This window comes from Salminus brasiliensis, chromosome 18 (genome assembly GCF_030463535.1).
Source record: "Salminus brasiliensis chromosome 18, fSalBra1.hap2, whole genome shotgun sequence".
Taxonomy (NCBI): domain Eukaryota; kingdom Metazoa; phylum Chordata; class Actinopteri; order Characiformes; family Bryconidae; genus Salminus; species Salminus brasiliensis.
The window spans coordinates 30,420,380-30,443,423 of record NC_132895.1 but is presented as its reverse complement, the minus strand read 5'-3'; the positions used below and the strand labels follow the sequence as shown (position 1 = coordinate 30,443,423).

Sequence of the window (23,044 nt, the reverse complement as noted above, 5' to 3'; positions counted from 1 at the left end):
CGTCCATGCCTTGATGGGTCAGAGCTGTTGTGGTTTACTGTTAAAAGTGCAAGACCCATGAGGAACTTTTTTAGAAAAGAAAAGGTTCCTAGAAGGTTCCTCAAAGCACCTTAAACATACAGGACAAACAGTCGCTTACCGTTTGTATCTTAACGTAGTCTGAGACTAGGCTTAATTTGTGTCTGGGAAACATGCCCAGAAACTATACGAGCAGAGGAGGGGAGGTATATACAGCAGGGCGTCCAACCTGGCCCATATAAACTGGATTAAAGGAGCGGTCTGGCCTCTAGGGTTTTACTAACTCTAGAGGCCAGACCGCTCCTTTAATCCAGTGCTTGAGCCCTGTTCTCTCCAGGGAGACGATAACAGCTGTCCAGCTTCTGACCTTTCGCCTTGAGTGGAGGGTATTTGACCCGTTAGGATGAAGACGGGCGGGGATTATGTCACAGAGCAGGGCGGATTTGTGTAGGTAGGACCTGTTTTCCATTAAAGGACATTGACTTGTTGGAAGTTCTCTGTATAATTCAATAGTTTGTCGCAAATCGCTCCGCTCTAGTGAAACGTACCCAGTCAGGATTGTTCAGGGTGGTGGGGGATGGACCCAGACGTCTGAAGAGTGGGATGCCTCTGAAAGCTCCGTTGCAGATGGTGAGGGTTGTGACTTCACAGAGACACTGTTACGCCATGGCCACGCCATCATTAAAACAGTGGAGGGATACATGCAGGGTGTTGTGCCGCAAAATAGTCCCCGAAGAAGGCACACCCTCAGAAGCCCTCAAGACCCTCAGAAGGCACATGGTGGTGGGAGGTTCACTGGGGGTCGTGGATCATCAAACGTCCACGTTTTCACAACACCTACTTTTAACCTACACCTTAACCTACACCTACACCCAATCTGAATCTAACTTCAACCTACACATGAATCTACACCTACTCTAAACCTAACCTTAACCTACATCGTAATCTACACCTACACCTACTCTGAACTTAACCTTAAACAACACTTTAATCTACACCTACACCTGCTCTGAACCTATCTTTAACCTACACCTTAATGCACACCTACACTGAATCTAACTTTAACCTGCATCTTAATCTACACCTACACCTGCTCTGAACCTATGCTTAACCTACACCTTAATCTACATCTACACCTGCTCTGAACCGAACCTTAACCTAAACCTTAATGTACACCTACACTGAATCTAACTTTAACCTGCATCTTAATCTACACCTACTCTAAACCTAACCTTAAACAACACTTTAATCTACACCTACACCTGCTCTGAACCTATGCTTAACCTACACCTTAATCTACATCTACACCTGCTTTGAACCGAACCTTAACCTACACCTTAATGTACACCTACACTGAACCTAACCTTAACCTACATCGTAATCTACACCTACTTTTAACCTACACCTTAATGTATACCTACACCTACTATGAACCTAACCTTAACCTTAATTTACATCTACTTTTATTCTACACCTTAATCTACACTTACACATACTCTAAACATAACCTTAACCTTCACATGAATCTACACCTGCTCTGAACCTAACCTTAACCTACACATACCTACCTACCTAACCTGATCTGCACCTACACCTACTTTTAACCTACACCTTAATTTATACCTACACCTAACCTAAACATAACCTTAAGCTACACCTTAATGTACACCTACACCTATTCTGAATCAAACTTTAACCTGCACCTTAATCTACACCTACATTTAACAAACACCTTAATCTACACCTTCACCTGCTCTCAACCTAATCTTAACCTACACCAACTTTAAACTTAACCATAACTTACCCATGAATCTACACCTACACCTACACCTAATCTGAACCTAAACTTTAACCTATGCCTTAACATACACCTACACTTACTCTGAACCTAACCTTAATCTACACCTTCACCTGCTCTCCAACTGACCTTAACCTACACCTTAATCTACACCATAAAATCTGCTGGCCTGACAGGGTTTTGCTGGTTTCCTTATTCAGGGCACTCCGAAATCCTTGTTTCAGTGACTGAAAGTCCCAAATCAGGCTGACCGTTTTTTAAACTTTTAAAAAGTTCGTGGACTTCCCCTTTTGCCTGCCTTATAACTTGCCATCAACGTCCAGTCCAGTCTTTAGAAACTAAATCAAAAGAGGGACATGTTTTTGATTTCAGCCAAACCACCAGAGACATCCTGGCCTTCTCCAGCAGCATAAAATCTGCCCTTATAAACGTGCGAACGTGACAAAACCACAACCACAGGCCAGTGTAAGTGCAGCGTCAGTGAAACAGGCTGACCTCAGAATGCTCAGATATACTGAACATTCCTCAGGGAGAACCACTGCACTGGCAGCATGTATGTATGTTCAAGTGTCTGTGGACACCCCTTGTTTAGTCCCAGTAGAGAAGTGCTGCCAAAAGAATAGGACTCTCTGGAACAGATAAATATCATCAACCTGTTGGCACCATGCCAGGTGTGGGTTAGCAGGGTGTAAAGCCCCCCAGCATTGAGCTGTGGAGCAGTGGAAGAACTGTGTTCACTGGAATGATGGATGGTGGTGCTCCATCCAACGGTCTGAGCTCACAAATGCTCTTGTCGCTGAATGCAATCAGATTCTCACAGCAATTCTCATCAATGTGTTTACAGTTAGACAATCTCACGGACCACTGACTTTAAGCTTATTTGGGTTTATACTAATGTTATATAGAGTCAATTACAAGTAGACACTCTCTCTGACCACTGACTTTATGCTTATTTGGGATTTTTGCTAATGTTATATAGAGTTAATTACAGGTGGACACTCTCACTGACCACTTACTTTAGGTTTATTTGGGTTTACACTAATGTTATATAGAGTTAATTACAGGTAGACACTCTCTCTGACCACTAACTTTACGTTTATTTGGGTTTATTCTGTTATAGAGTTAATTACAGGTAGACACTCTCTCTGACCACTGACCTTACGTTTATTTGGGTTTATTCTAATGTTATATAGAGTTAATTACAGGTAGACACTCTCTCTGACCACTGACTTTGTTTATTTGGGTTTATTCTAATGTTATATAGAGTAAATTACAGGTAGACACTCACTGACCACTGACTTTCTGTTTATTTGGATTTATTCTAATGTTATATAGAGTAAATTACAGGTAGACACTCACTGACCACTGACTTTCTGTTTATTTGGATTTATTCTAATGTTATATAGAGTTAATTACAGGTAGACACTCTCTCTGACCAAATTTTTATGTTTATTTGGGTTTATTCTAATATTATATAGAGTTAATTACAGGTAGACATTCTTTCTGACCACTGATACACACCCACACACACCCTTTCCCGTACACCCGTCATTCACTTTCTCTCTCACACACACACACAAAGGAGGATCATTCAAAATCTCTGAACATGCAGGAGCACATCTGTAAGCACAGACTGCTTCTTCAGGTTTGTGAAGAGCTTCCCTCCTAATGTTCTTCTAATGGCTCAAAGAAGCTCCACAATTAGCAGCCAGTCCAGCTACACCTATGACTGTAGCTCTGTCTGTCTGTGCCCTTCACTAACCACGGCACTGAGATCACTGTAAACAACTTTCACAACAGTTCCCGTGTTTCTCAGGAGCTCCTCATTTGGGGTGCTGGGATCTCTCAGTTTTAAGAACTTTCCCCTCTTTGTTGGTTCTAGGGACCTTTTACTCTTTGTTCTCCTCAGTGGTTCTAGGGTTTTTTGCTTTTATGTCTTAGTTCTTCTTAGTCATTCTAAGGACACTTTCCTACTGATGCTCAGTATCTCTCAGTGGTTCTAAGGGGGTTCCTTTTTAATATTGGTTCCTTTCAGAGGTTCTAGAGAGTTTCTCCTTTTGAGTTTTGGTTCCTCTCAGTTGTTCTCTAGAGTTAATCTTTCCCTTTGATTCTTGGTTCCTATTAGTAGTTCTAGGGAGTTTTTAATTTTGATCATTGGTTCCACTCAGTAGTTCTATGAAGTTTTTCCTCTTGAGAATTGGTTCCACTCAATAGTTCTAGAAGTTTTTTCTTTTGATCATTGGTTTCACTCAGTAGTTCTAGAAGTTTTTTCTTTTGATCATTGGTTTCACTCAGTAGTTCTAGAAGTTTTTTCTTTTGATCATTGGTTCCACTCAGCAGTTCTAGAAGTTTTTTCTTTTGATCATTGGTTCCACTCAGCAGTTCTGGAAGATTTTTCTTTTGATCATTGGTTTCACTTAGTAGTTCTAGAAGTTTTTTCTTTTGATCATTGGTTTCACTTAGTAGTTCTAGAAGTTTTTTCTTTTGATCATTGGTTCCATTCAGTAGTTTTAGAATTTTTTTCTTTTGATCATTGGTTCCACTCAGTAGTTCTAGGGAGTTTCTCCTTTTGAGTTTTGGTTCCTCTCTGTGGTTCTCTAGAGTTATTATTTCCTTTTGATTCTTGGTTCCTATTAGTAGCTCTAGGGAGTTTCTCTCCTTGAGAATTGGTTCCATTCAGTGATTCTAGGGAGTTTCCAATTTTGAGGCTCAGTTCCTCTAATGAGTTTTTGTTTTGAGAATTGGTTTCATTCAGTAGTTCTAGAAGTTTTTTCTTCTGATCATTGGTTCCACTCAGCAGTTCTAGAAGATTTTTCTTTTGATTATTGGTTCCACTCAGCAGTTCTAGAAGATTTTTCTTTTGATCATTGGTTCCACTCAGCAGTTCTAGAAGATTTTTCTTTTGATCATTGGTTTCACTCAGTAGTTCTAAGTATCTTTTTTCTTTTGAGAATAGATTCCACTCTGTGGTTCTAGGGAGTTCTTTCTTTTGAGGATCAGTTCCTCTCAGTAGTTCTAGGAAGTTTCTACTTTGGATATTTTTTTCCACTCAGTGGTTCTAGAGAGGTATTCCATCCTTTTGATTCTTTGTTCCTCTCAGTTTGTTCAAGGGTTTTTTTGTTCTTTTCAGACTTGGTTCCTCTCAGTAGTCCTAGAAAATATTTCCCTTAAGAATTGGTTCCACTTAGTGGTTCTTGGAAGTTATTCTTACCTTTTGAGACTTAGTTCTAGAGAGTTGGTTCTTTTGTGTCTCATTTCATCTGAATGGTTCTAAGGACTTTGAGTCACTTGAGTCTTGTTTTTTGTCAGTGGTTCTAAGGAGTTTCCCTTTTGGGTCTTGGTACCTCCCACTGACTTTTATCCTATTGAGACTTGGTTCCTCTGAGTGGTTATAAGGACTTTTACTTTTGAATCTTAGTGTCTCTCAGTAGTTCTGTAGAGTCCCGGTACCTCTGCTTCTTTTAGTGATTCTAAGGACTTTGGCCTCCTAAGATTTGGACCCCCTCAACTGTTCTAGAGAGTATTTCTTTTTGAATATCGGTTCTTCTAGATGGTTCAAGCAGGGTTTTCTCCTTTTGAGGCTCAGTGGTTCTAGGGAGTTTACCCTTTTGAGCCTTTTTTTGAGTTTTTCGTTTTGATTCTCAGTTGCTTTGAGTTGTTTTGGAAAGGTTCTCCTCTTGAGGTTCAGTTCTTCTCGGTGGTTCTAAAGAGTGCTTTTACGGTTGAATCTTGATTCTGAGTTATTTGCCCATGTTCTTCTTCCCAACCTCCCTTGACCTTTGCTTTGCTCACTGTCGGCCCGGTTCTGGATTCATGTAAAGCTGCTTTGTGGCTTATGTGTTAATTAAACATACTATAAATACAAGCTATTCCCGAGGTGAACTGGGTGTTTCAGAGCAGGGAGAACATGGAGAGTGATGGGTTACCTAGAACGAAGAACCAGTGCACTTTCAAAGATGCTCTACTGCAGTTGTCTTACTGTTTCCTATTGAAAGCATTAAAGGCAAAATGGCATGTTTCTTCATAAAGAGCAGAGTAATGGGACCACAATCACTAAATGCTCATGTTCCCACCATAGTAGGGGGGCGCTGGTCCCCACAAGGAGACTAATACACACTCACACAAGCACACACTCTACAATCTGGTTCGAATCTGGTGGGAGGAATGCACTGCAGTGAGGCAGAAAGAGACAAAACACACAAAAAAAAGAGCCAAAATAAAAGAGACAACTGGTGTAGGACTCTTCATGCACAGATTCAGGTGGAGGCAGAGGGAGGGGGGGAAAGGGGAGGGCTCAAAGGTGTAGACGGATCATTTTAGTGTGTGTGTGTGTGTGTGTCTGTGTGTGTCCCCCCCCCTCAGTTTAAAAGGGCGGGATGCCCAAGCTCCTCCGACACACTCACACACAGCGTGACAGTTGACTCCAGCACACTACCAGGACCATCGTCCTCATCTTGATCATCATCCTCATTTTCCTCACCTTTGTCGGGCGAGCCTCCAGCTGACTGAAGCATCATGGGCAAGCAGAAGGAGCTCCTGGACAAGCTGGCACACACCTTCCAGATCCGGAACTTGCTGATGCGCCAGGCGCTGGCCGAGTGCCTGGGAACCCTCATACTGGTGGTGAGACCCTCCTGCTGTTCTTCAAGCTACTTGATTCCTCATATTTACATGGTAGAAGCATCCAGATTTTGGGGTCTCTAAGGGGAATCCCACCAACCTTTCAACATTTCTGAAATGCAAGCAGATGGGATGTCACGTGTAGCAGTTCTACTGAATTACTCTGAACTGGTGTGAAAGCGATCACTGTAGAGGGGTGGTGGTGAATGGAACCAAGGGTCACCATGACAACAACACTTATAGCCATATTTATTTATTTACTTCCCAAACCCATCAGTGAACCTACCACCACCACCACCACCATGTCTTATATGGAATTTGAATAATGTGTCCCTTCACCATGAATGGATTTAGATAGGGTGGCCATACTGTGGACCACTGGGGACTACACGGGCATCTACTGTGGTTAGGATGTTGTAGGACCTTAAAGCCAGTGGGGTAGGCCTTCAATTAGGCCTAAGTTGTAGGAACTTGTGTAGAAATGTATGGGGTTATATACCTTAAAAACATGCAAGAAATACTCATTTACCAAGACCAATTAATAACCCTAATAGCTGATATGGCCAAATATTAATATTGGATTTGTTCATATATATATTTAATAAAATCATTCAGTCAATTTGACATGGACCAGTGGATGAATGGACCGATAGAAATGCTCCAAAGTGACAAAAATATTTTTACATTGACCTCCATTACATTTCCTAACAAAATTCTCTAGGCAGGGCTTCATAGAGAATATGAAGATAAAGTGTTTGAAGCCGTAAAATCCGTAAACCCAATATGAGACGATTGTAGAAGCAAACACAGCGAATTCCCAGATTTCCCCACAATTTAGAATTCCCAGAACAAAAACAAAATAAATAAAATAGTTTATGTTTGGTCAACCTAATTTAGCACTTCTCAAAACTATGGTGAATCAGCTGGGCTTCGACTGACTCAGTGGTCCAATGCGACACCACTATGGCCCAGAGGTTGCGAGTTTGAATTCCCAAGCCAAGCCATGCCAATTTGCCATCAGCAGCCAGAATCTGAGAGGGCACAATTGGCTATGCTCTCTCCGGGTGGGTATATGGCGCTCTCTCTCCATCATCACTCTTAAAGCGACATTGGCCGGCACAGGCATCTGCACTCGTCAGACATCTGGTACCATTCACCACCACTCAGTAAGTTTCTCTAGATCTAAGCACTTCACACCAAACCACTCTGAACGACTTTCTTTACATCTTAACAGCTTAACACTGTCACAGGTATGGTCCCACTGGTAGGACATGCCATGCTTGGCCCCTGGTTAATATGGTCCCACCCGTGGGATTCAGTCTTTAAAGAGTTCCTTAAACGATGCCATAGAAGAACCACATTTGTCAAGAGGATCTGAGAGTGTGCTGAACCTTTTCAAGGTTTAAAGGTGGTTCTTCCATGGCATCGCTCATAGAACTCCATATAGTGTAGAACACTCAGCATCAGAACGTGACACCAGCTTTAATTCTACTGGGTCGTCAAACCAGTGTGCTGATTAGTGTTCCCACAACATACAGTGCATCCTTAAAACGGCGCCTATCAGCTGTAGTTTTAAAGCAGAGGTGGGTAATTCCGGTTCTGGCACTGTTGTACTTTTCCTACTGAAGCACACTTGGCTCAACTCGCCTGTTAATTGCCAAGTTGAGTAGATGTGTTAGAGCAGGGAAATTGGCGAACTGTGCTGGACTCCAGCCCCCATTATCCACCCTGCTTTACAGGTTTTAGTAAACCTTCGACGAAGTAAGACTGTGTTGTCAGGGGAGGAGTATGGACAGATGGCTACAGTGGCATAACATCTGGGTAGACAGGGTATGGACCATGTGAAGATCTGACCAATTCCAAGCTTCGTCTCACTTTCGTGAGGCAAAGTTAAGACTGACATTCAACCGAAATGTTGAAGGACAGCTAAACGACTCTGAACTTTACTTTCCAAAATGATACGTAACTCTAGTCGCAGTGTTCCTGAGGCATTGTGCCAGATCCAGGCTTTTTTACTGCACTTGTTGAAGCCTTGGGATTGTTTGCACCTTGCCACTGGTTTCGGTATTGGTTCTAACAAGCCCTTGGCCTCGCCATTTCCCTCAAGGCAATCCCATCGCCATCGTTCCAATACCGCATAAGCTCAAGTGATGCTTGTTAGATGAGGCTTTTATAGGGTGAAGGATAGTGTTGACTTCAGCAGCAGAACTTGCCCAGAAATGTCTGGCGCTCCCCTTTTCTTTTCAGAGCTGAAATAATACAGCAGAGCTAATTACAAACCACAGCAGTAAATTACGCTTAAAGGCTTACTGTTTTAAAACCGTAACATTTGACTTGCCATGTTCAGACTGGGTTCAGGTAACAAGCTACATGCACCTGAGAGTGGAGCAAGTGCACCTTCACTTTTCGCCCTCGGTTTATTTGCATGGAAATCTGGACATTTTTTGGTCTTGTAAAACAACGCTGTCCCTTAAGGGCCTTACTCTTTGCTCTTTACTAACATTTCATTTTAAACAAGGCATGGAGTCTCGCCACAACACAAGGAGCAGATTGCTCCAGAAGTAGAGCAAGAAATGCCAGTATTCTGAATTATTCGGGGCTCCATTGCTCAAGATTTTGAATGAATATGTCAAAATAATGACTTTTTACCTCAGGATTGTGACTAAATGTGTCAAAATAACAACTTAATTCCTCAGGAATTTGACTGAAAATGTCACAATAATAACTTTTTACCTCAGGATTTTGACTAAATATGTCTACAAATTGATTCATTACCTCAGGATTTTGGCAGAATATGTCAGAACAAGAATAATAAATAATTAATGATTTCCTTAAGATCGTGACTGAATATATGTCAAAATAATACTTCGATTTTGATGGCTTATTTCTAAATAATTATAGATTGTTGACTGTTGACTTATTACCTCAGGACTGATTATGTGAAAACAATGACATACTACTTCAGGATTTTGACGAAATATGTCTAATAAATGACTTATTACCTCAGGATTTTGACAAAATATGTCTAATAAATGGGTTATTACATCAGCATTTTGACTTATGTCAAAACAATGACTTATTACCTCAGGATTTTTACTTATTATGTCATAACAATTACTTATTACCTCAGGATTTTGACAAAATATGTCTAATAAATAAGTTATTACCTCAACATTTTGACTTATGTCAAAACAATGACATTACCTCAGGATTTTTACTTATTATGTCATAACAATTACTTATTACCTCAGGATTTTTACAAAATATGTCTTAACAATTAATTATTACCTCAGGATTTTGACAAAATATGTCTAATAAATAAGTTATTACCTCAACATTTTGACTTATGTCAAAACAATGACATTACCTCAGGATTTTTACTTATTATGTCATAACAATTACTTATTACCTCAGGATTTTGACAAAATATGTCAGAAAAATGAGTTTTTACCTCAGCATTTTGACTTATTATATCATAACAATGACTTATTACCTCAGGATTTTTACTTATTATATCATAACAATGACTTATTACCTCAGGATTTTGACAAAATATGTCTTAACAATTACTTATTACCTCAGGATTTTGACAAAATATGTCTAATAAATACATTTTTACCTCAACATTTTGACTTATGCCAAAACAATGACTTATTACCTCAGGATTTTGACTTATTATATAATAAAAATGACTTATTACCTCAAAATTTTTACTTAGTATGTCATAACAATTACTTATTACCTCAGGATTTTAACAAAATATGTCTAATAAATGAGTTATTACCTCTTGACTAAACATGTAAAAACTATGGCTTATTTCCTCAGGCCTTTGATGGATGAATGATTTCCTCAAGATCGTGACTGAATATATGTTGAAATAATGACTTGATTACTGAAGATTTTGACTGATTATGTCACCAAAAAAACGGTTACTCGAGTAGTTAGCTGGTTAGCTAGTTTGTTTCGATTTTGGCATCAGATAAACTTGTAGATGAAGATAATCAATGTTTTTCACCCTCTCTTATCAGTTCTCTTATCTTCCTGCCACTTGTGTAACGAGGGCAAGGCGAGGGCATGTTAATAACAGTATTGAGTCTAATCTGATCTGATCTCCTGTTGTCTTAGTGTTAATGGTTAATGCTTCTGCGAGACCAGAGTGTGTCCCCCCTCCATCAGCCTGTACCACCAGTAGTGCCTGAAGCTATGCTAGTTCAGAAGCACTGTGATAAACATGCCAATCATGCTGTTCCTGGAACCATCTGATGGACATAAACAAAGAGGGCTATGTCTGCATCTGTTAAGTCCAAAGGCCAGTCTGGTAGTGGAGCTCTAATGTATTTATTTGTTTGTCTGCACAATTTGTCCCATATAAACATCATTCTATCCATACAAATGTAGCATTCTTGATGCATTCAGAGTGCTAGCATTGTTTTTAGCCATGTTAACGTACTTCACTCCATGTTTATGGATGACAGTGGGTCAAACGGGGTCAGAAAACACCTTGAGGAAGGTGTGGATGATTACACCATGCTAGCATAAGCCTCCAAGTAGTGTTAGCCACATTAGCTTAATATTCCCAGAGTTAACCCAAAACTATTTAATGGCTGATGGTCTCGATTTGGAGGGGGTAAGGGGGGACTTTAAGCTGTTGTCCATACTGGAGTCTCAGCCCAGTATGGCCCTGTATCCCACAATACATTGAAACATGACTGAGAAGTATTGTATCCCACAATACATGAAACATGACTGAGAAGGTTTCCAAGAAGTAGGGTTTCTGAGGTGGCTACAAGTCGAGGGTGTCCAACAGGGACGTTCATCTCGTCTCCTTCCATTGGACAGCTTGGTCCTCTTGGCTCCGAGGAGCATTCCATGCAAAATCCTTCATGTAAAATGTGATTCTGAACCGTGAAGACAATTTAGGGAACTTTAAGGTAGTGCATGCCTTCCTTATTAAAAAATACAACTACAAAGAGGCCCAAACTCAGAACTGCATTATTAAAGTAGTGATATTAAGCAGGAGCATAAAATACAACCTCAGCACATCTGGAATATATGGCTTGTTTTGCTCTCGATTTCTCGAAGGTAACTAATCATTTACAGTGCACGCTTTCAGCTTCTGTCGCAAGAACCAAAGAAAACATATATATGCAGCTTATTTTACATGCAGCTTTAATTCCACTGTATTTATTCAGGTTTGCCACTATTTTACCATCATCAACATTTACATATAAAACTCAGAAGATACATGGTGGAGTCATGATGATCTCTAAAGAAATGGCTATAGGTAGTTTCATCAACAACTCACAGTGAGAGCTAGCCAGGCTGAAGCACAGCCTTCAAACATGGTGGAGGTAGTTTCATTAACAATTCACATTGAGAGCTAGCCAGGCTAATGTACAGCCTCCAAACATGGTGGAGGTAGTTTCATCAACACCTCACAGTGAGAGCTAGCCAGGCTAAAGCACAACCTTCAAACATGGTGGAGGTAGTTTCATCAACAGCTCACAGTGAGAGCTAACCAAGCTAAAGCACAGCCTCCAAACATGGTGGAGGTAGGATCATCAACAGCTCACAGTGAGAACTAGCCAGGCTAAAGTGCAGCCTCCAAAATTGTGGAGGTAGTTTCATCAACAGCTCACAGTGAGGGCTAGCCAGGCTTAACCACAGCCTCCAAACATGGTGGAGGTAGGTTTATCAACAGCTTACAGTGAGAGCAGGCTAAAGCACAGCCTCAAAACATTCAACATGGTGTCTATTTAGACTAGAAAGCTAGCAAGGCAATAGAAACCAACATAGTCCCGCCTACCAAGCTGGTCAACCTGGCATCAGAGATGATGTCTATTGGTTGAGATTGGTTGAAATCATGAACATGGTATTCCTTTGTGAACTAGTTCTTGGTGTGAAAGTTAACCACTAACAGCCATAACAGTGGTTCCAACAAGCAGGTAGCTAATAACCCATCATTAGGCCATGAGGCTATCCGGGCAGACCGGTTTTCCTCAGGATGAGACTCTGAGGTTAGCAGAGGTTAGCAGTTTGCTCTTCCGTGCACACAGCGGCTTGCGGTCAACAGCCAATTAGCATCCTAGAGATACCTTCGGTCTGCTGTGCTTGGAACGGTAGAGCATGCATGTCAATGGTTAGGAATGGTTAATGATGTCCATTGTAGAGGTGATATCTTGAACCTTGTGTCAACCACACTGCATATAAAAGGTTTATGAGACAGGAAACGTGCCATTAAATGTGAAAAGCAAGAAGCTCCTGCGGGGGATCCACTCTTGGGGTGAAAGTCTCTGAAGGTTGAGCAATCAACCTTCTTGAAAAAAAGTGCACCTAGGAACGTTGTGACGGAATTATTATTAGACTCTAATGATGTAAATATCTCACATCTTACACTGGTGCAAGTTGTCAGAGAAACCATAAATCTCCTGTGAATTTTGATAGACTGAACTCAATGAACTTACCCTCATTCTGTCAGCATGATTCCTGGAGAACTTGATCAGAACAGTCATTGGGAATGGCAGATATGTTTATGGCTATTGAATGAACCAAAGGACCTCAGATTGCAGGACCTCTGTAAGTCCTGCAATTCTTTCCAAAGAGTGGTCCTAATAAGAGTGAAAAAAGTACAACATTTGGCCAAATTATTGCCAAAAGTATTCACTCACCCATTCAAATAATTGAATTCAGGTGTTCCAATCAATTTCATTGCCACAGGTGTAAAAAACCAAGCACCTGCGTCCACAAACATTTGTGAAACAATGGGTCGCTCTCAGGAGCTCAGTGAATTCCAGTGTGGTACCCCGATTGGATGCCACCTGTGCAACAAGTCCAGTTGTGAAATTTCCTCCCTACTAAATATTCCACAGTCAACTGTCAGTAGTATTATAACAAAGTGGAAGCGATCAGGAATGACAGCAACTTAGCCTCACAAAGTGGTAGGCAACGTAAAATGAGAGAGTGGGGTCAGCGGATGCTGGTGGAGGGAAGTTTGGTAGAGGGGGGATCATGGTGTGGGGTTCTTTTTTCAGGAGCTGGTTCGCCCCCTTAGGAACTCCTAACGCTTCATCATACCAAGAGAGTTTGGTCAATTTCATGTTCCCAACTTTGCGGGAACAGTTTGGGGGCGGCCCCTTCCTGTTCCAACATGACTGCGCACCAGTGCATAAAGCAAGGTCCATAAAGAGTCGTGACCTCAACCTGACAGAACACCATTGGAATGAATAAGAGCGGTGACTGCGAGCCAGGCCTTCTCGTCCAACATCAGTGGCGTTAGCCACAAGCCATGTTGATGAGGTCCTGGGCCTGGGCTACAGCTTAAAGCTCTGAGTGCAAAACTAAAAGAAAATGCTACAGGAAACATGGCGGAAACAATGGTGGTCCGTCAAAACTAGGCTTGCCTCCCCCTCAAATCAAGTCCTGGTGATGTCTATGGAGCAGCAGGAGCAGCTTCTCTCAGCCCATGTTGTTTTGGCCTTATAACTTACTCAGCTTAGCTGGGGAGCATAGCGCTGTAGGGGGTAGAACAGGTACACACACACACACACACACATCACCAGTGCATGCTGTGCATAATACCTCACATTCCTTGGTGGCGGCTCACGGACCAAAGCGGGTACCCCGGGCCGAGCGTGGCTCTGTAAATAGCAAACATTTCCTGTCCAGTGTTATTGGAGCGCAGAGCCATATTAGAGTCCTGTTTTTTTATTTTATTTTATTCCCGTTTGTTGTGTTTACAGCCGAGGCTCCTCCGAACCTTTGACCCTCTGAGGTGCGTGTGTGCGTTTCGGGAATTCTCAATCTGGGTGTGCGATAAATAGCCCAGCTGTTTGGACTGACTGCCTTCGCTACATCCAAAAAACAAGCGGAGGCTAAAGTCGTAGACTTGCTTGACATGAGGCAGGGTCAAGCAGATCATGTGATAAGGCTACATGTAGCCTACCATTAACCTGACAACGAGTAGGTAGCTAAGAATTAGCCTCCTGGAAAAATTAGCATGGCTAGCTCAAGCTGGTCAAGCTCCAGCTGGTATAGGGTTTGTTTTTGATTGAGTTTAGCCAGTCTGCTAGCACGACAATGCTAAACAACCAGTATGACCAAAACCAAACCATCACCAAGCTGGTCAATCAGCATGACCAGCATCACCAGCATGACCAAGCTTGACCAAAATCAAATACAGCATATACTATGCTGGCCAAGAGCTGATTGACCTTCTGGATGACCAGCTTTTCAACCACCTTGACCATCAAGGACCAGGGTCTAGAACAACCTGACCAAGCTAGACCACCAGTATGACCAAGTATGACTTAGTTGGTTGACCAAGTATGAACAACAAGCCAGCATCAACAAACAGGTCAACCAGACTGACCAAAATTAAATACACTATGCTGGTCAAGAGCTGGTTAACCAGCTAGCCTCCCAGCACAGGGTATGCTTTCTTCTGGACGAATAGCCTGTCAACCATCTTGACCATCAAGGACCAACCCTGACCACCCAAAACAAGCTACCAGATTTTGATGATTTAGCTGGTCTACAACCTGACCAAGCTAGACCACCAGTTGGACCAACTATGACTTCGTTGGTCAACCAGCAACTAGCATGACCAGCCCAACCAAGCTGATTTACCAGCATGATTAAACCGGTCGACCAGCCTGACCGAGCTTGACCAAAATCAAATGCAACATACACTATGCTAGGGTATGTTTTCTTCTGGACGACCAACCTTTCAACCACCTTGACCATCAAGGACCAGCCTTGACCACCCAAAACCAGCTACCAGATTTTGATGGTTTAGCTGGTCTACAAGCATGGTCAACCTGACCAAGCTAGACCACCAGTATGACCAAATATGACTTGTTGACCAGCACAACCAAGCTGATTGACCAGCATGACTGAGCTTGACCAAAATCAAATGCAAGGGTATGTTTTCTTCTGGAAAACCAGCTTGTCAACCACCTTGACCATCAACAACCAGCCTAGTCCATACGAAACCAGCTACCTGAATTTTTCAGCAGATCTTTTCAGGTCTGGTGCTGGTTGACAGGCATACCAATGCTCACAAGACATGACCAGCTGGTGACCAGCTACATAAGATCTACGTTGGGTGCCATCTCTTTTAATTAAAAAATGTCCTTATTAAAGAGTTTGGAGTAAGTTGCTTTGTTCGTAGCAGTAGTGCCATATTTATTTATTTATTTATTTTTAACGAGGGGGTGTAAGAATTGCCTCGGATTCAGTGTCCCTGTGCTTGTTAGTCCAACACAGGGGTTCAGACGGAATCGCTGTCTTGCGAAAAGCGCTCCAGGCTCCCTCGCTAATACCATTTCACCCTGTTTGGCAGCCGGGCCGAGGTAACGAGCTTCCCCATTAAACGGCGACACTCTGGACCGGCCACCAGCGCCTGACCCTTGCCATGCGAGTTACATCTTCCATAATGACTCTCTCTCCCTCTCTCTCTTTCTCTCTCTCTCTCTCTCTCTCTTTGCTCCCTGGGGACTTCGACTGTAACAATACAATAACAACGAGGACTTTTATTGTGTACAGCAGCGCCACGCACACGGCTATCGGATGGTAATCAAAAGCTGATCTGTGATCAGGTTTAGGGAATTATCGCGTCGGTTAAAAGCATGGCAGCCGCGATTACTCAGATAACAGCCACTGTTTCATCATAAATAAATAAATGATTAAAAAAATAAAAGAGCTGGAGCTACGAGCGGAGCTAATCTAACAGGAAATGGAGGCTTATATCCCATGGTGCATGGTGCTAGCTGCATGCCTAAATTTTCACACCCTGGCTTCGTAATTAGCTAAAGGGTTGTAATGTGAAAACTTTTTTGTGAAAATCTTTTTAGGCGAGCCGGTGTGTCTTTGCTATCGTAGCAACAGGAAAAGGCGTGTAGTAATTGTCTTAATTAATCATGGGTGTTTTTGGGCGTAACGTGTAAGAAGCCAATCAGCGTGTCACTCGCCACTCCCTTTAAGAGCCAGGCGCGGTCTGTCTGACCTTGGCGTATTGCTATTTCAGTGGGTTGGCACATCAGGCTGCACACGCCTGTGTTGACAATTCACTGCCAAGATAGCTACAAACGTCTGACTGTCTAGACTGTGTTTTCCATTGCCAAGATATCAATACGACCGAAATTGACCTGAACGCATCTCATTTCGAGACCACCACGCCCATCGGCATAGAGATATTCACAATTTAAACAAGGTAGGGGTACACTAAGCTGGTCAAGGGCTGGTTAACCAGCCTGTGTAATTTCAGTAGTTCTCTCTGAACTGCCCCTGTCTTTGCTTCTCTGCTGCAGATGTTTGGGTGTGGAGCCGTGGCCCAGTTGGTTCTCAGCAAGGGCTCTCATGGAATGTTCCTGACGGTGAACTTCGCTTTCGGTTTCGCTGCCATGCTAGGGATTCTGGTGTGTGGTCAAGTCTCAGGTAAGGCCACTTTACAAGAAACGCCACTCTATTGGAAACACCTACTTTGTGCCTTCAGTCAGTGGCCACTTTATTAGAAACACCTACTTTGCACTTTCAATCACTGGCTACTTTATTAGAAACACCTACTACCTTGTGCGTCCACCCACTGGCTACTTTATTAGAAACACCTACTACCTTGTGCGTCAACCCACTGGCTACTTTATTAGAAACAGCTTGTGCTTCCACTCACTGGACACTTTATTAGAAACACCTACCTTGTGCCTTCAATCAGTGGCCCTTTTATTAGAAACACCTACTTTGCACTTCCAATTACTGGCCCCTTTATTAGAAACATCGACCTTGTGCCTTGACTCATTGGCCATTTTATTAGAAACACTTTATTAGAAGACCTTTCACCCATGTGAGCCCAACTTGAGCATGTTGGCTGGGATAAGGAGGTTCAGTTATGCTACGTACTGTGAAGCATAGGGGCTGTAACTGCTCTAGAACCCTCCCAAGCCTTGTTTGTGCTCTTTGGGGGGGAGATCATTCCACCCTGGGGACCACTTATGTAGGGTATTTAGAGGGCAGCTAAATGTCATTCTTTGATGGAGAGATTACGCTAAGCCACTCTATTTTAGCCTTTATGTAGCAAGTGCAGGGGAGCGAGAGAGAGCGAGAGGGAGTGAGATTTTTTTATCAAACCGAAGTAGACTCGGCCCAGACATGTTCCCCACATCCCGTCAGACTGCTGGAAAGATGAAGACCCGTCAACCTGCAGGCTGTCTGTACTGTACCTCCTCTGGTTTCTGGTTCCTGTAGGGGGTCACCTGAACCCTGCCGTGACGTTTTCCCTCTGCATCCTGGGCCGAGAGCCGTGGAAGAAGTTGCCTCTCTACTTTTTCTTCCAGACGTTAGGAGCCTTCCTCGGATCAGGGATCATATTCGTCATGTATTTCGGTGAGTTGCGAGACGCTAACGCTTCAGCTTGTGGACATTGCATGGTTTTACAGCGACTCCTTCGGTAAAGAGTCCCGGCTCAGAGCTGCTGCCGGCCGTCTCGACACCGCTCAACATTCACAACCTATCTAGAACCTCCTGAAGGACTAGAGTCTGCCTAGATATCCTGGAATTGTCCACTGGTTGTCTCAAACCCATTTGTTTCCAACCAAATCGCTTGCTACTCCAGTTTAGCGCTGAAGCTATGAGGCTAATGTTTGCGATGTTTGCTAACAGACACTACAAGTCAACGGCCACCCACATCCTCTTCACTGATAGAGCCCCACACCCTTCTCCGAACCCACCTTTAACTTCATCCAGGCTTTGGAGCTATGGATGTGGTTTAGGGTCTAATTTGTGAGCTAGGGCCATGCCATCCGGAGACTGTAAGAGGGTGGGGAACTCTGAGAGAACCTTGAGGCCAAGTTCAAGGCCTAAAGGTAGGCCTGAGAGCCTACGTTACAATGAAATGTAGGGAAATATGTATATGGTCAGGTCTCTTTGACCTCTTGGATGCCTGTAGATAATCTGAGCTGCTAACATAGCTGCCGTTAGGATTTTGCGTAACTTGCCGCTTCGTGTAATCGTAGATGCTCTGTGGGAGTTTCGGAAGGGCAATCTGATTGTGGTTGGAGAGAATGCGACGGCTGGAATCTTTGCCACATACCCCTCCGACCATCTCAGCCTGGTCAACGGCTTCTTCGACCAAGTAAGGCGCACTCTTCCGCTCCAAAGCGACCTTAGCCATGGTCCTAGCATCTCCATGATTTTACTGCCAATGACTGAACTGATATTAGTCAGCTAACCTTAGGATATCCAAGTGTCCAATGTGGCTAACCGATGTTAAGCCTATGCTGAAAGTTAGCATGTGACCATGCTTTCATTTACTGTTTAGATTGTTTTTTGTTTTTTTTGCATGAAATATAGATTAAAATTGTACCTATGAATGTTTTAAACTACGTGGTTTTGGCGTTTTAGTGTGTTAGCATGTTCATAGGTCAAAAATCCCATGCATATTGGTGCACTAGCATTTCAGACAAATCATCACATAAGTCAAGAAAATCAACATGCTAGCTTACGTTATTTATTTTGTATTTTGTTTTATCCAAATACTGGCAATGTGGTTAACTGATTTAAAGCTTATACTGAAAGTTAGCAAGTTACCATGCTAAATTTAAACGTTAGCTTTCATTTATTGTAAATTTCCTACATATAGTTTCTTTTGCATGAAATATACATAAAAAATGTACCTATAAATGTTTTAAACCTGTTAATTTTTCATTTTAGTGTGTTAGCATGTAGACAGGTTGAATATATTTCATGGGTATTGGTGAAGTAGCATTCCAAACAGAGCCAATGTGGCTTAAGGATTTAAAGCTAATACTGAAAGTTAGCAAGTTACCACGCTAAGTTTAAACATTAGCTTTAATTGACTGTTTTTAAATTTCCTAGATATGTTTTTTTTTTTTGCATGAAATATACATTAAAATGTAACTTCTTTAAATGTTTAAACCTCTAGGGTTTGGCGTTTTACTGTGTTAGCATATTGATAGGTTGAAAATTCCATGCATACTGGTGCGCTAGCATTCCAGACAAAGCTAAATACACCTTTTAGCAATTTATAGTCACCTTTTAGTCATGTATAAAGTAGTTATGTAAGCATCACATAAGTCAGGAAAATCAACATGCTAGCTAACATTTATTTATTTATTTTATATTATAACATTTATTTATTTTGTATATTTCATTTACTGTTTATATGTCATATTTATTTTGCATGTTAATAGGTTGAATATATTTTATTGGTGCACTAGTATTCCAAAAATGCCATATTCACAAAATACAGATGGTAAATGCCCTCAGAATGGCCACAGTTCTAGTGTTAAATCTTTAATTACACCTTTTTATTTTACATTCATTTTATTTATTTATTATTATTATTATTATTATTTTAATCATGACGGGGTGGTTGGGTTGAGCTTGACAGACCCTGTCTAGTCATGTCATTTAAGGCAACAGTACATTATTCAAACTAAACATGGTTGAGTAACGGGGTGGTAAGATCAAATTGACAGACACACCCAAATTCGAAATGTTTTACAAGAAGGTTTTAATTTTTTGTCTTTTTGTGACACTGTATACGTCTGGTCCGGTTAGTCTGAACCACACAGCAAACGAACGGGACCATGGTTTATTTGATCCAGGCTGAGACCACGTCTGGACAAAACAAGGTTGGTGTGCAAGCACCCTCAAGTTAACAGGGCCAAATACATACACACCTCCTACGCTTTCTTCCCAGATGATTGGCACAGCAGCTCTGATCGTTTGTATTCTGGCCATCGTCGACCCCTATAACAACCCCATCCCCCGGGGGCTGGAGGCCTTCACCGTGGGTTTTGTGGTGCTGGTGATCGGCCTGTCCATGGGCTTCAACTCGGGGTACGCCATCAACCCCGCCAGGGACCTGGGACCTCGCATCTTTACTGCGCTCGCAGGCTGGGGCAGTGAGGTCTTTACGTGAGTCACCTCTGCTTCAGCTACATGCCTAATGCATGCTCACACCCATCACTCCCACTGCAACCAGGCCTTTCTGAAGGTGGTGCAGACTTGCCGGTGTGGTTGAAGGTGCAGGTTAAGTGTTAGGACCATGCCATCCAGATCTGCTGATAGGTGAAGAGACTAGAAGAGATCATGCAAATGGTATCATGCTAATCTATGTATCTGTCTATCTGTCTGTCTATATGTCTGTCTATCTATCTATCTATATATCTGTCTGTCTATCTATATGTCTGTCTGTCTGCCTGTCTATCTGTATGTCTGTCTGTCTATCTGTCTATCTATAAGTCTGTCTGTCTATCTATGTGTCTGTCTATCTGTCTTCCTGTCTATCTGTATGTCTTTCTGTCTGTCTGCCTGTCTATCTGTCTGTCTATATGTCTGTCTATCTGTCTGCCTGTCTATCTGTATGTCTGTCTGTCTGTCTGCCTGTCTATCTGTCTGTCTATCTGTCTATCTATATGTCTGTCTGTCTATATATATGTCTGTCTATCTGTCTGCCTGTCTATCTGTATGTCTGTGTCTATCTGTCTGTCTGTCTATCTATCTGTCTGTCTATTTGTCTGCCTGTCTATCTGTATGTCTGTCTGTCTATCTGTCTGCCTGTCTATCTGTATGTCTGTCTGTCTATCTGTCTGCCTGTCTATCTGTATGTCTGTCTGTCTATCTATATGTCTGTCTATCTGTCTGCCTGTCTATCTGTATGTCTGTCTGTCTATCTGTCTGTCTATCTATCTGTCTTTCTATTTGTCTGCCTGTCTATCTGTATGTCTGTCTGTCTATCTATCTGTCTGTCTGTCTGTCTATCTATTTATATATCTATCTGTTGTTAGCTGGTTAGGGGTCCAAGCACTATTTGGCAGACCCTGTGTCAGTCTATCTATCTATCTGTCTGTCTGTCTGCCTGTCTGTCTGTCTATCTATCTATCTATCTATTTATCTATATAGATAGATATCTGTCTATCTGTCTGTCTGTCTATTTATTAGTCCTTCTGTCTGTCTGTCTGTCTATCTATCTATCTATCTATCTAAAGGATAATAGGGGCCCAAGCACTATTTGGCAGACCCTATGTCTATCTATCTATTTAGTTGTCTGTCTGTCTATCGGTCCTTCCCTCTGTCTGTCAGAGTGACATGTTAAATCAAGGTGTGTCCACTAAGTAGCATCACAGGTGTCTACAATCTTGTAATCAGTCAGTGGGCCTATATATAGGGCTACAGGTAGTCACTGTGCTGTTTGATGACATGGTGTGTACCACACTCAACATGGACCAGAGGAAGTGAAGGAAAGAGTTGTCTCAGAAGATTAGAAAGACAATTAGACAAGCATGTTAAAGGTAAAGGTTATAAGACCATCTCCAAGCAGCTTGAAGTTCCTGTGACCACAGTTGCTCATATTATTCAGAAATGTAAGATCCATGGGACTGTGCAAATGAAGCATATCAAGAAAAGAACACTGTCCCTACTGTGAAACATGGAGGAGGCTCTGTTATGTTCTGGGGCTGCTTTGCTGCGTCTGGCACAGGGTCTCTTGAATCTGTGCAGGGTACAATGAAATCTCAAGACTATCAAGGGATTCTAGAGAGAAATGTGCTGCCCAGTGTCAGAAAGCTTGGTTTTAGTTGCAGGTCATGGGTCTTGCAACAGGCTGCTGGCATAGAAGCTAACAGTGCTGATGCTAATTAGCTAGCTCATTTCACAAACTAGTGAGCTTATTGGTCGTGTCGCAGTGCTTGCTGACTACATCTTCACCTGGAAGCGTGAAGGGAAAGTCGTCTGCTAAATTGTGAAAATAGTCAGTCACTGACCTTTCCCTCTGACTCTCGGCCGCAGGGCTAACGATTACTGGTTCTTCGTGCCGGTCTTCGCCCCTTTCTTCGGCTCGGTGGTGGGTGTGCTGATGTACCAGCTGATGGTGGGCTTCCACTTGGAGGGAGAGGCCCGGGACAGAGATGCAGCAGCGGCCCGGGAAGAGAAGGAGAGGCTAAAGCTTTCTAGCCGCACGGAGAAGAGCGAGATGGCATGAAGATTGGCTTTGGCTGAACCCATTTCTGTTTGTTGTGATTTTTTAAATCAACTTCAGCTCTTTTTTCTGGTGGATTGTGATGGACAGCTCCAATGTATTTCCCTAAAATGATTATTATTTTATTGTTAAGGTCTTGGTGACCCCTAATGACCCCTAATGAGCTGAGAAAGGATTCCTGCTTGCTCACAAAATTTAGCAACTGCCCATTAATTCCTATTATAAGTGATTTTCGACCGTAGGACACAGATGTGGACGCAAATGCTGGAGTTCTCGAAGTCCCAGTTTTTCCATTTTTAGAAAGTAGACAGTCCGACCTCCCCGTTCCCTTAGGCTCTAAGATCTGATCAGGTTCTGCTTATTTTAGAGCCTCTATGGCCTCCCCGTTCCTTTAGGTCTTTCAGGCAGACAGCATGACCCCTCTGTTCCTTAATGGCTCCGAGGCCCTTCCACAGATGGTCTCAGGAGTCTTTCCTGAGATCCGATCTAGGATTAGATTCTTATTTAGCCAGCTTTCCTGTCCTCTTTGATTTACGATGCTGTCCTCATCCTGCAGAGAGGTCTCCTGAATTCCCTTTGGCTGTTTACGTTGATGTTAGTGAACTCAACCGTAC

At 42.4% G+C, this 23,044-nt stretch overlaps 1 protein-coding gene across 1 annotated transcript; it reads left to right on the top strand.

Annotated features, from left to right (window-relative positions):
- Nucleotides 1-6,331: 6,331 nt before the first annotated feature.
- Nucleotides 6,332-22,496, top strand: aqp3b (aquaporin 3b). Its single transcript, XM_072661332.1, has 6 exons — nt 6,332-6,439; nt 16,744-16,870; nt 17,675-17,812; nt 18,442-18,560; nt 20,151-20,368; nt 22,241-22,496. The coding sequence occupies exons 1-6, from the start codon at nt 6,332-6,334 to the stop codon at nt 22,431-22,433; spliced, it is 903 nt and encodes a 300-aa protein (XP_072517433.1). The 3' UTR covers nt 22,434-22,496.
- Nucleotides 22,497-23,044: the final 548 nt, after the last annotated feature.